Source organism: Nomascus leucogenys, chromosome 7b, assembly GCF_006542625.1.
Source record: "Nomascus leucogenys isolate Asia chromosome 7b, Asia_NLE_v1, whole genome shotgun sequence".
Lineage (NCBI taxonomy): Eukaryota > Metazoa > Chordata > Mammalia > Primates > Hylobatidae > Nomascus > Nomascus leucogenys.
Genome location: NC_044387.1, coordinates 77,785,515 through 77,800,508, shown reverse-complemented (window position 1 = coordinate 77,800,508; position 14,994 = coordinate 77,785,515). Strand labels below are relative to the sequence as shown.

Sequence of the window (14,994 nt, the reverse complement as noted above, 5' to 3'; positions counted from 1 at the left end):
TAAAAAAATAACAATGAAAAATCTCCCTTTCTTTTCTTTTCCCACCTTTTGCCTTAACTCCCTGCCTGGACAAAAAGAACATATGTTTCTAACTAACAATCACGTGCAATATTGCAAAAATAGAATCTTTCATAAGTACAATTGCTACAATTAAGAAGGCTCAAAATATTTCCTAAAACTAATTCTGAAGTACATGACTTCGTAATAGTATCACTAAGTCAAATTAGTTTTCTATTCACCTAGTTCATATAAAATGTTTCTCAACAAATTATATATTTTTAGGTAGTCTCAGTTGTCACAAATATTATAACGATTTACTACAAAGTAGCACAGTTTAAAATAAAATTTTCCATTCCATCCCATTATGTTTAAATGATAGCCCATTAACATGGGTCCTGCGATTTGAAGCAAGTTTCCATCGTGTCCCTTTTATGAAGGTACCCACTAGGGGAGCTTCACAAGACTTGGAGGCATTTAGCAGTAAAATACATGCTTGGATATTATAGTGATTTGCTCCATAAAATTTTATGAGAAACATTTCTTCATCTTTTTTTGATCTTTTCCTAGTATTGTTACATTTATGAGAGGCAGGTGGGCAGCTAATTGATATAAATGTTCATTGGGCAAATTCAATTTACTTTCTATTTCCTGTGAAGTTTTATTCCATTATTCACACAGGCTTCCAATTTGAGTATTTTTGTATACTTGCTTTCCCACATATTTCTCCACTTTTCTTATTTCTATAATCATAAAAAAGCATAATTTTAATAAAGTTGAAGCTGCATTATTATTTCTATACAAATTAAATATTGGCTATCATTTTTATGTATTGCTCATATTTATATTTATACTTTCCCATTTTTCTATGCTGTTAACTATTGCGTGTATTTTCAATGTCTTATTTTTCTAACTAGATTTCTAATTATCCAAACATTAAAATATATTTTATTTATATTCATATGATAATTCATAAAAGTACTGATCAAGTCCCTGAAACATACTAAGTGCCAAAAAATATTGTTAGGCACAAGTTGTTTTGTTGTTATTTTCTGTAGCTAATGAGATTTCAGTGAATTATTTATGACAAAAAATTCCACAAAAAAAGCTTATAACTCTTGAGTAATCCCCCAAATTCTGTCTACCATAGCACACCTTCTAATTTTATTCTAAGAACTAAAATGAATTATATTTTACTTTGTTCACTTGTTTACCACATTGAAATATGGCTCTCTAAAGGGCAGGGAACTTTCTTTTATTCACTACTGAGTCCCCAGATAGAGATTTTTTTTTAAGTAGCGCTTAAAAGTGAAAAAATGAACACTCCTAGGACTTTCAAAGCTATTATATAATCATATGCTATTACATAAAATTACAAATAAAATTGCTAGCGTCATTTTCATCTCTAAGAAATTTAAAATTCCAGTAGAGTCTCCTTCAAATTTCTCAAAACAATTTAGACACTGTTCTTTTTGAAATGTTAAGCATATAATCTGGATGTGGGTAACAATTTTCAAACTATAATAGGACTCCACAGGTATTAATCGTAGAACAGTATCAGACTCCTCTCCCACAGCATCACTGTAACTGTATGACCTTGGACAAGTGTCTATGTCATTAGCCTAATGTGTACAATGAAGATAATAAAAGTACTTAATTCATAGAATTGTTGGGATGATTAAGTTAAATAATTCCTGCAAAGAACTAAAAACAATGCCTAGTATACCAAGAGATCAAAAACCTATCTACTAAGTACTCGTTCTTATACCACAGTCTCAAAAATCTCTAAAAACTATAATCTTCTTAATTTGACGTACAAATAGAAGATGGAATACTACTCTTGGTCCCATGGCTGACAGTAATTTGCCTGGTGACATTTAATCAGTAATAAGTCACCAGTAATAAGTAATTTAATAAGTAATGTATTCACTCTGCTCTTCAGTTATTTTATGTGTTAAATAAAAGAGCTGCCTCAGAATTATCAATTAGATCACTTCCATATCTAACTATCTATGACTTCTTCATTGAATACTTTGATGGTCAAATTTTTAATAGCTCTCCATTTTTTACTTTTAAAAACCTCGATAATTATTTAGCAATATATTTGACTATTATCTCTGTTTTCCTAATGTACTATAAGCTTTAAGAAGAAGGAATGTTTACATATTAAAGTTGTATCATTTGCTAATGTATTTTGAAGTCAACAATAGATGTTTAACTGTATCCCCAAGCTGCCTAGTATTGTCTTTACCACAACACTGTAAATATGTAAATGTTCTCTCCAACTCTTAATATTAACAGGAATGTTTTAAATTATATGTTGCCTTGATGATGTCATGAGGACAGCATTCTAGCTCATTCTGTCAGCATTCTACAAACGTCTGATCTCTCTCAGTTTTGCACAATTATACTATATACATTTTATTATTTCAAGTCAACATGCATTTTGCGATAAAGCTTTAATTATATCTATTTCTGAATATTTTTGTTATGATTTACTTCCAAAGGCAGAATTAGAATTGTGCAATAACTTACATGTTGAAATGATTATTATTACTAATATAATATCAAAATTGAATAATCTTCTTTATATTGCTAAGTGAAATAACACTATATTCAATATCTAAAACCCTCACTAACCTAGAACTACTAGCAGAAAATAAAAGGTTGAACACTAATCACATTATGACAGTATTGAGTAGTGAGTACTGTACTTTCTGCAAAAGCTCCATGCAACTTAATGAATGAGGTTAATTTGTTTTCCTTTTCATAACTGGCTGTTCTGAGACCTAGGTCAAGAAGACTGTACAGGGAATATTTACTGATGTCCAATTATTTCACATTCTTATTGCTTCCTGCATAGCATAAGGATCAATGCTTTTTAAAATTAAGAATATGGGCCAACCACCATCTAAAAACTACCCAAAAGACAATGGGTGAACATATATAGATTATATTGTTTATATCTAAAATGTTCAGTCCCAAATGGAATCCTGCCAGAAGTAGAATTTCTTGACAACATCTGAAAACCACTACATGAGAGAGTTTTCATTACTAACATAAACAATTAAAAACCTCTCACCACGAGAATTACATGAAGAAAAATCAAGCATGTCTATCTAATAATTAAAAGTTCAAAAAACTTTAGTGAATACAATTCTGTGAAAGACTTAAACATATGAATGTAAAGATAAACTATTTGCTAATTTAATTTTAAGTTTTAGCCAATTCTTTTCTACTCTCCCCTTGGCTATGTATTAATTAAAATGTATCTTTGAAATACAACTTCGCTTTATTTAAAGACTATTACTTACCAGTGCCTTTATAGTATTTTGTACAGTTACCATATTCAATATCTTCCTTTTTGATATCAAACTGAGGCAAGGCAATTTTTTCTAATTGCACAGGATCTCCTGACTGCCAGATAAATCGTAAATCATCAGTTGTGTAACCAACTATAAACAAAAATAAATAAATGTTAGTTTAAAATATAATTTATAATGCTTTTTAAATATTTTAATAATCCAAATCTTAAACATAGCAAAGGAAAGAAAATAAGACCTTCTTATATGAAACTGTAGTTTAAAATGTAAAGAGGTAAAACCCATGGTCACTAATGGAAGTACTAGTACAAGAGTTAAAGATATTCCTCTTAAAGAAAGAACAAGTTTAAATAATAAGCATACTGCACAGATTTAAAATCCTAAGGCATCATATACAATAACTTATTTCTGTATGTCAGAATTATTTTTTAATGGTCATCAATAATAAGGTAATAACTAAGTGATGCAAGCTTTCTGAATGTATACATTTACAATCATGTAATATGCTCCCTGGGATTTTTAAAAGAAATGTAATCATTGAAACATCTAAATTTTTTTTAAGAAATTGGCCTGGTGCGGTCGCTTACACCTGTAATCCCAGCACTTTGGGAGGTCAAGGCGGGTGGATCACGAGGTCAGGAGTTCGAGACCAGCCTGGCCAATATGGTGAAACCCCATCTCTACTAAAAATACAAAAATAAATTAGCCAAGCACGGTGGTGGACGCTTGTAATCCCAGCTACTCGGGAGGCTGAGGCAGGAGAATCGCTTGAATCCGTGAGGTGGAGGTTGCAGTGAGCCAAGATCGCACCACTGTAGTCTAGCCTGGGTGACAGAGCAAGACTCTGTTTTAAAAAATAATAATAATAATCATTATGATCACTGCAAAATTCCCTAAAGGAGTTGCATCACCATAGAAGGCCAATAAAATAATCCCTCAAAGGGACATAATTACAGCATCATTTCAGCATCCTGAAGCACACACATTTTGGGCTTAGGTATGTGGCTAAAATTTAAGGAATTTTACAGCATACACTAATCTACTATCGAACTCAAAAGTGTATGTATTTTTGAAAGTAATACTTTAGTGCATCCAGTAATGGGATCAAAATGTAAATGCACTGTTGGAAGTTTTCTACAAGTACATCTTGACATGCAGGCACTCATATAAAATACATACAAAAACATAGACATGTGCAAACATATAAACACATACATGGGCAAAATCTCATTTTATAGTTAGAAAGAAATAAATACTGCTCAAATTTAGGATCCATTTCAGTACATTATTTAAAAAACAACCACAAAGTAACTTTAGACATATAACCTAGAATACATATGCAAGATATTTTGCCAGGTAATTATTCTTTACTCTCTGAAGAAATAGACGACCTTATTATAAGATGATCCATGTATTCAGGCTAAACATACCTTGCATTTGTGTTTTTTTTTTTTTTTTGAGGTTTATGTCCTACTTTTATTTTCAAAAGATAAGCATCATGGGAAATTAATTAGTACATTTTATAGATAAATAATAATTTCAATTAATACACCTAGGGTACCTTTGAATAACTGAAAAATATATGATCAAATAAACATAAAAAATACAATTTTGTAAAAAAATTGTTTACATTTCTTTACGTTCATAGAGAATGAGTGCTTAGTTGGATTTACAGAATATTTTTCAATGTTTTCCAAATTTTCTGCTAAGAAAATCTGGTTTTAACATCAGAAATGCTATTGAAATTAGGACGTCATTTTCTCTTTTACCTTGCCTGTATTACTAACTCAAATAACAATGGCAGTCGGAATGTTAGAAGTGTACACCTACATCAATGAACTGAAATAAGGCTAGTACAAAAATGATTTATCTTAATACAAGTTAATATAACATTAATAAAAGAGTAACTATAATTTCCCTAAATAAATATTTTAATGACTATTTATAATCAAAGCACTAGTTTTACTACTGTTATCTAACATGTCAGTAGAATGTATTACCCAGACATTTTAAACACTTTATTTTCATAATCAATTATGTTCTCATTTACGTACAGCTCTCCAGTTGCATCTTGCAACGTTGTGTATCCATGGGAAACAACGTCAAGTCCAAAGGGCATGAAAGAGTAATAGATAACCTGGAAGTAGAAATGGGTCTTAGAAATAATTTAATATACTTCTCTGTCATCCACTGATTTTAGAAGGAAAATATAAATGCACAAATATTAAATATAAAAGAGTACCTCATGCTGACAAGGACATCTCCATCACGAAAAATAAAGAGGAGGATGTTTTCCTGGGTTACATCATGAAAATTGGCACTTTTTTCATTTGCAAAAAATAAATCAGGTTTCCATAAACACTTGTACATCGTTGGATCCACTGTCAGTGCATCTGAACCCCTAAAATCACTGGGGAGCTTCAGCCTGGGGTCATTCCATTTTTGTCTCAGGAAGATGTTAACTCTATAGTCCTGAAGAAAAAGTACATGCGTGCACATGTGTATGTTTATTGCTTTTTTTTTTTTTTTTTGAAACAGAGTCTCCCTGTCGCCCAGGCTGGAGTGCAGTGGTGCAATCTCGGCTCACTGCAAGCTCCGCCTCCTGGGTTCACGCCATTCTCCTGCCTCAGCCTCCAAAGTAGCTGGGACTACAGGCGCCCGCCACCTCGCCCGGCTAATTTTCTGTATTTTTAGTAGAGATGGGGTTTCACCGTGTTACCCAGGATGGTCTCGATCTCCTGACCTCATGATCCGCCCGCCTCGGCCTCCCAAAGTGCTGGGATTACAGGCGTGAGCCACCGCGCCTGGCCGTTTATTGCTATTTTTAAGAACTTATTCGGCCCCAAAACAAAAAGGGTTACAACGATTAGTGGCACAAATATTTTTGTTCTTCCAACATCAAACAAGATCACAACAACTGTGTCACTAAAGAAGAGCTCCATTAGCTTTATAAAGACACTTGTCTCTATGTAATTACTTTCTGCAGACATTCTGTAGCACTTGCTAGCTCAAACATCAGAATATAACCTTGTTGATAATTCCTTTACCTTTATATAAACACCAATTATTACAGTTGATTAGATGGTAGTACCATAAAAGCCTGAGAATCACTAAGTATTACTATCATTCTTCCCCTTTGTCCAAGTATATACATATCTTAAAATTAAAATTCATAATGAAATTTAGATTATTACTTAATATCTGATGATTATTGCGACACCTACAAAAATTAATTCAAGAATGTCCAAGACTAAAACCTATCTATCTCATGGAGTGAAGGCTTTCAACAGACACAATGTGGCAAACGTTTTTATCCATTGCAGGAAGACACGCATGGCCCTCTACTTTAGAGGGAACACACATTGGTTTCAAGCATTTTCTAATAAAATATGAATTATACTACCTTAGCCAAAGCATGTGGCTGATAGTCACTTAACATCATTTTGAACACTCAATGTAATTCATTTCAAATTATTTGCTAAAAATCTTCCTTGAAATAACACAGACTGAAAATTATTCTATTACGTTCTGTATTAGTCTGTTCTCATGCTACCAATAAAGACATACCTAAGAATGGGTAATTTATAAAGGAAAGGGGTTTAGTTGACTCACAGGTCAAATGGCATGGGAGGCTTCACAGTCATGACAGAAGGTGAAGGAGGAGCAAAGGCATGATTTACACGGTGGCAGGCAAGACAGCACGTACAGGGGAACTCTCCTTTATAAAACCATGAGATCTCATAAGGCTTATTCACTATCATAAGAAAAATAGGGAAATAACTTCCCCTCATGATTCAATTATCTCCCACCAGGTCCCTCCCACAACATGTGAGAATTATGGGAGCTACAATTCAAGATGCCATTTGGGTGGGGACATGCCCAAACCATATCACCACCTTTAGGTGCTGTATTTTATCAAGGTAAATCACCAAAACCCTATAACTTTGAATTGCTATATTTAAAATATGCATTCATAAGATTATGATAAAATATTATGTCCTTAATTTGATATTAAGTTTCAGTATAAGAAATAACCAGATGCAGCTGTGTATGTATATTTTACATACTTGTTAAAGCTATGACCCTTTATTGTAATCAGTGACCCTTATATCAAAATACACAGGATGAATTCCTTATTTAATTTTTAAGTTGTTAGAAATATATTACTATCATACCATTATATAGGTATTTACCATGTGCTAAGTAAAAATCACATTTAATCCTCAGAGTTTACACTATCAAAATGCTCTCCTGATGCTTTTATATGCTTCATATGACTGGAAAATAAGACTTAATTGTGTTTTTCTTTTAGTCTTGCAGCTGGGAAGCTAAACATTAGCTCTACTACCAATTGCATTAACAATTTATCTCTCATATCCTGGTGCAATTATCATTGTATGTCTCTTACACATTCAGTTCTTTCTCAATTACTTCATTGTATTTTTCTTATCATATACCTCAACTCTTTCTGAAATAGGGATGGATAGAAAATAAAATAACAGTTGAGATATTGTCTTATTCTTGACAAGAGTATTTCAGCATTATTTGGCTGTAGCTGCCAAGAAACATTGCCAATGTGGCTTCCAGAGTTAGAATGTTTTATTTCAGCCTAATATTAGTTTATCTCCTTTTGATAGAATATTACATAAATGTATAGGGATATAAGTATTAAAACCTTATAGGTATTCTTTATTTATTTACTTTAGATTTTTATTTTTATTTTTGAGACAGGGTCTTGCTCTGTTGCCTAGGTTGGAGTGCAGTGAAACTATCACAGCTCACTGCAGCCTCAATCTCCTGGGTAATTAAAAAAAAAATTGTATAGAGATGATATCACATTATGTTGGCCAGGCTGGTCTCGAAAGCCCGGGCTCAAGCAAACTTCCCTCCTTGGTCTCACAAAGTACTAGGATTATAGACATGAGCCACCATACTCGGCCACTCATTGGTATTCTTTATCCAGACCAAAACAAATATCTTTGAGAATGTATGCTGATTGGCTGCTCAGTAATTAATTTCTAAAGATTTTATATCACTATTTTATGATAATATTCACGGTATTATCTGACAGAAATTAAAGAAATGCTAGTATTTAACTTCAACATGTTTTGCATAATTAAAAAAGAAGTCATTCTATATTTTTGGGGTGAAAGTTCATAAATTAAGCCTGTATCATACAATATTCCCCTTAAAATTTCCATACATGCACACATGTTTTGGAAGCATAATTCCATGTTCTACCTATTTTCAAAATGGTATGGTTAACTAATCTAAAATTATATACAAAAAATAGCTTTGTTTTTAAATTTCTATAGGAATTTTAATAGTGTTTCTCCATGTGAAGTAAATCCTTCTTGAAATCTTATGAATGTTTCTACACAACTCAAGAATACATTTGTATTTTTTATCAGTATATTAAGTCCAAGCATTTTAATCAGCAGAAAGCTGTGTAGGATACAGAAGAGCCCTACATAGCCTTGACAAAATAACAACCAACTATGGAAAAATTAGAAATGATGTAAGAACACTTTATTTATAGTCAACCTCCATTTTTAGTCTTTATACCTTCCTAAACAACTTTTTAAAAATTTATAATAACGTAATTTATAAAGGCTGGTATAATGGAGACAGCATGGGCTTGGAAAGGTAAAAGGGCTGATTAAGAGTTCACCTCTAAGTCTTAAAAGTTTGGCCTTGAGCAAGTTTCTTAGCCCTTCTAAACTCAGTTTCTTAATATAGTGTGTGTGTGTATATATATATGATATATAGGATATATATAGAGGATATATGTATAGGATATATACATAGGATTATATATGGAGGATATATATAGGATATATATAGAGAGGATATATATATATATATAGGATATATATAGAGGATACATATATAGGATAGATAGATATATATAGGATATATATATATAGAGAGAGAGGATATATATAGATGTCCTAATGTGAGGATTAAATAAAATACTCAGTGTAAAGGATTAACATAGAACCTGCTATATAAATAAACAGGTTTCCTTTATTTTCTTCCCATTTTGCATCCTTGGGAATCCAGCTACAGATTAGATCACAGACTTTCAGAGAACATTTATTTAAATTCCATCTAAATCCCTAGGTAAATGAAATCATTCATTCTAAAATTATTTATTAATGATATATTCGTTTTCATGGTCTGGTTAGCAAGGATAAAGCTGTGAGCTCCCCTTGCTTTTAAAAAAATAACCATAAGGGACATTGAACATCAGTCAAACATAACTTGAAAAAGGCTATGTAAACATAAAACAAAAACCAGTTCACAATGCACATCTAATTTTGACTCTGAAGATCAGTTTCAGCTAACTAATGAATTGATACCTATGCTTAGACCTGTAGTTAGAGAAATCTGGGTCTAAATTCTGTGCTAAATAATTTGCTATATGGGTTTAAGTCAAGTTATTTAACTTCTCTGAGCCTCAAATTCCTTGTCAGTAAAATTAGTCCACAGTTACTCTAAGAATTAAAGGAGATACTCTACCGAAAGCATGAAACCTGGCCCCAAGTGAGTACTCACAAAAGTTTATTACTTTTATTATATGTATTATTAACATTATTATCATTATGTCTATTATCACCATTTTGAATATGCAGACATTATTATTGACAGCATTCCTTTTCTATTATTGTAAAGATGTTACCTAGAAGTTTTAGTTGGCTGCTAAACATGATTAAAGCTAACATTTTACTAATTATTCAAAAGCTTTTAGAAGGCATTTTTATATGTACTAAAAATCAAGCACTACATTAGGTGCTAGCCATACAGAGATCAACACAAAATGGTACTAGAAAACAAATCTGAGATTTTCAGACTATTATTCAGATTTCACTGACTAGAGATATATGAAGTAACATGGCAAACTTGTTGTGTGGACTACTTGTTATTATGGTCCAGATTAAATTCAGTGATTAAAGAGGCTCATTTAAAAGCTGGTTTTGCTGGACTATGTTAAACAATCATTCCTTCCTTCATTTGTTCATTAATTCAACAGTTATTCATTAATAAAGACTTCCCATGTTCAAAGGTCTGAGCTATCTGGGAGGGATAAGAACATGGGGTCCATATCCTCAGGAAGTGATGATTGAACAAGTCATGAAACAATTGGTAAAGACCTTAAGGGATGTAAGAACAAGGCAATACTTGTTGAGAGAATAAATGATACGTCAGACACCAGGGATCAGGAAAGGCTGTAGAACTTAAATCTGTTGAGGTTCCCAAAGAGTAAAAACTTTGACAGGTGGTGGGTGACACGTGGGAAAAGCAGAATAAAGACAGAGGCAAAAAGACACCACTTCTTAATCAGTTTCATCAACAATACAATATAATCAATCACAGTAAGAATGATTAAATATCAAGATAGAGAAAATGGCCCAAACAATTCAGGGGCCAAGTAAGAGACAGTGGAAAGGTAGGAGTTAAAATCAAGGCCGAGATATATACCAAGAACTCTTGAAACTCAACCATCAGAAAACAAACAACTCAATTAAAAAATGTCCAAAAGACCTGAACGGATACTACCCCAAAGAATATATACAGATGGCAAATAAGTGTATGAAAAGATGTTCAACATCCTATGACATCAGGGAAATGCAAATTAAAACAACAATCAGATACCACTACACACCTGTTTGAATGGCCAAAATCCAGAACACTGACAATAACGAACGCAAGGATGTGGAAAAAGTGGAAAAAACTCATTCATTGTTGATAAAAATGAAAAACTGTTCAGCCACTTTGGAGACAGTGGTTTCTGACAAAACAAAACATACTTTTACCATATGATCCAGCAATCACACTCCTAGGTATTCGCCCAAAGGAGCTGAAAACATGTCAGCACAAAACCCTTCACTTGGATGTTTATGGTAGCTTTATTCATAATTGATGAAAATGTCATTCGGTAGATGAATGGGTAAGTAAACTGTGTTACATTCAGACAATGGAATATTATTCAGTGTTAAAAAGAACTGAACAATCAAGCCATGAAAAGATATGGTGGAACATTAAGTGCATATCATTAAGTGAAAGAAGCCAATCTGAAAAGGCTGCATAATGTACGATTCCAATTATCTGACATTCTGGAAAAGGCAAAACTATGGAGACAATAAAAAGATCAGTGGTGCCAGAATTCAGAGAGGAGAAAGGGATGAACAGGCAAAGCACAGATGATTTTTAGGGCAGTGAAACTCTTCTGTATGATACTATAATGGTGAATATATATCATTATACATTTGACAAAACCCATAGAATGTTCTAAACTAGGAATGAAACCTAATATAAAAGATAAACTTTGGAGGATAACATCTAATTATGTTTGGTAACAAATGTACCAATTTGGTGTGTTTATCCATCCATTTAGTAAATGACATTTTTGTCAATTATGAATAAAGCTACAATAATGTCTACATTGAGTCTACTCTTAAAAAGTGAATGCAAAAAACACCATAAACAAAATCAAAGTCAAGAAATACAAGGTTAAGAAAAAAAATCCAAAATTTTAAGATAAGGCAAAAATATTGTTTGTTCTTTCAATATCACACTAAAACAATGTCTAATAAGCCCACCTTAATGCCTGTGATTCTCCAGGACAATGTAACTTTGAATTGCTACTTTCTATTGATTAGGGTTATGACTGTGAAATTAGATAACTTTTAAAAATTGATGTTACTAATGATTTCTGTCTTGTAGAAAAAAAAATTCTGCAAGACTATGCTTATATGTCTCTGTATAACATTAACAAGTTTTGTATTAAATTTAACAATCTAATTTCAGCTTTATTTCTTTCACTGCAGTCTCTTGAATTCTTCCTTGAATCAGCTTCACTATGCTGTTGGTTCCCTTATTAGTGCATCAAATAAATCATTTATATGTCTTCACTATAAGTCTGTCTTAAACTTTTAAAAATTATATATTTTCCTCAAAGAGCTAAACACAGAATTTATATATGATTCAGCAATTCCAATCCTAGGTATATACCCCCAAAAATTGAAAGCAGACACTCCAACAGATACACTTGTACACCCATGTTCATAGCAACATTATTTACAGTAGCCAAAAGGTGAAAATAACCCATGTCCATTAAGAGATAAACAACCAAAATTTGGTATGTACATGCACACACAATGGAATATTATTTGGCCATAAAAAAGGAATGAAATTCTGATACATATTACAACATGCATGTACCTTCAAAACATTACCAAAAAAATCAAGACTAAGAATAGCTTTGTTCAAAATTATTACTTGGAGCAGGAATACAGAACAAAAACAAAAACAAGAAACACAAAAATACCTGGGAGGGTAAGAATTTAAAGGACTGGCTAGAAGACTGAAAAAGAAAAAAATCCTAACAATGTGATTTCACCAAACCAAAAGAACAAAAGCTTTGTGATGGTCAACTGCAGCAAGTGCCACAGAAGGTAAAATACAAAAACAAACAAACAAACAAAAACACTGACTACTTTCAGCAAAAGAGGAAGCCACTGAAGATTGTAGCAAAAACATTTTGGGTACAGTGGTGTATCAAAAACAAAATTGCAGGGGATTAAGGAGTGAATGGAAGACAAAGTTCCCTTCTATATAAGATAGGGATAATAATTATACACTCACAATATAGAGTTTTAGGAAGAATTCTGTGAGATGTTATATGCAAAGTACATGAACTGCACCTGGAGATATTAGGTGCCAAAAAACTTTTTCATTTTATTAGGAAATATCCTTCATGTTGTTGTTATTCCTTTTTAATGCTTGTAGAGTGCTTAATATGCTTTTTTGCTTCAAAAAATTCTGCATATAGTGTAACATATTTGGGTTTCTCTGTACTGAGATGATCTACCTACGATTACTTTGAACAGTCATTCACCTCTAGATCTCAGATCTCAACACAGTGCTAACATATATTTTTTAGCATCTCCTAAACTCTTCTTGCTTTAAGCTGCACCATTGTAACCTCAATACACCACAAAAAAAGTTCAAATGGGTCTCTACCCCAATTATTTTTTTTAAATAGAATTCCATCAGCGTCGTATTCTAATGAGCATCACCAAAACTGGAAATTGCCTACTTCATTGGTTCATTCAATGGATCGTCCTGATTATTACTTCTTATTTCATTATGAAAGTTCTTCAAAGATTCTTTTCTATTAATGAGGCCATATAATATTATGATTCAACACAAGTTCCAGCAAGCTTATGTATCTTTTAAGAATATGTCAAATTTTTACAATTTAAGTTAATGGTTTGTGTTGAACATTCATTAAAAGATAAAAGTTCACTAGTTACATGTTTTGGTTAGTGTTTTATGAGTATTTTCAAATAATTACTAGTTATTGGCATTTCAAATGCTTTATATTAAGATAACCATCTTTGAAACCTATTTATTTTCATTTTCAATTATTCAATCACAGTAATTATAGCTCTATAATTTATTTTGCAAGAAACAAATTCCCATCAGAAACAGACTTCTTTTATGAGTGGGAAATTACTTAATTGCTTTTAAAGTACTTGGTGACAAATACTATTCATTGTTCATTCCAAATAGCACACTATTAATCATTATCTGAAAAAATGGATGGTCTCCAAAAACTTTTAGAACCAATTAACACCCAAATTAAACTATTTCTTCAAGGCAATAAAACATTTCACAACAAGACAATATAATCAGTTAAGTTTCATAAATGATATTTTAATATTAAGAACTGTTTGTATTTTGTAATGTTGTTAGAATAGCTCATATATGTAATCTTAAATTCATCTGTTTTCTTTGCATTATGGCAAAAATTAGCATTCAAATAAATAAAAGAGATCAGCTCTTATAGCATCTAGCAGCATTATAATTAAAGTTCTGTCAATAGGGCTATTAAAAGCCTGGTTTGAAAAGGATTTAAAATTTAGCCTCTAGTCAGGTTAAAATTTCATCTAAGAATTGCAAGTTACCCGAATGCCTGTAAAAGCTCTTAGGTTATATAGTAGTGATTTTTCTCAATGTATAATTTTTCAAGGTTTTTAATTAAAGATTCTTCAATAAAACCTTATGGATAATTAATTGTTCTAGATCTATGCTCATAGTCCACTTCTATTAGGAGAGCCTGCTAGGTGGTGCTGTGGTGCCACACTAGGCTGGAAACCCCATAAAGAATAGAAACCTGCTGAGGCTGAGTATAAAACGCATCCAATACACTTCTATTAAATACAGGAATGAGGAAATGCCTTCTGTATCATGTTGACAGTTCAGTTCAGGAAGTTGTCTAGCATTATTCACACCATTAATTTTTTTCATATCCATTAATAACAATAACCAAATTACTGGAAAGAGAAAACAAAACTTGGACATTTTTCATCCTTCCTCAATGCCTAATACAGTACTCTTACTTGTGAAATTTAATCACCAATGCTTCCAAATAATGTAACTTGAAGAAAAATGGTAATGAGGGAAGTATCCATAATAAATTGTTCAGTTTCATGTACATACACTGAAAAAAGGTAACTTTGACATAGAGAAAGGAATAAAGTATATTTTAACTACTAAAAACATAGATACAATATTTAAAAATTACATCCTTAATAGAATTAACCTTAATGAGTGAGAGGTTTAAGTAATTACTCAATAAAATACAACTGATTAGTCTGGCATTTTC

General features: G+C 32.0%; 1 protein-coding gene across 4 annotated transcripts in view; it reads right to left on the bottom strand.

Moving 5' to 3' along the window:
- Window positions 1-14,994, bottom strand: part of GLRB (glycine receptor beta) — a 90,588-nt gene that overhangs the window by 25,875 nt on the left and 49,719 nt on the right. For all 4 annotated transcript variants that reach the window (XM_030816269.1, XM_003257889.3, XM_003257890.3 and 1 more), the window contains 3 exons: window positions 5,563-5,792; window positions 5,375-5,457; window positions 3,312-3,452 (listed from right to left, as the gene is read on the bottom strand). In XM_030816269.1, coding sequence (XP_030672129.1) covers window positions 3,312-3,452; window positions 5,375-5,457; window positions 5,563-5,792 — 454 coding nt within the window. The remainder of the gene's footprint in view (window positions 1-3,311; window positions 3,453-5,374; window positions 5,458-5,562; window positions 5,793-14,994) is intronic.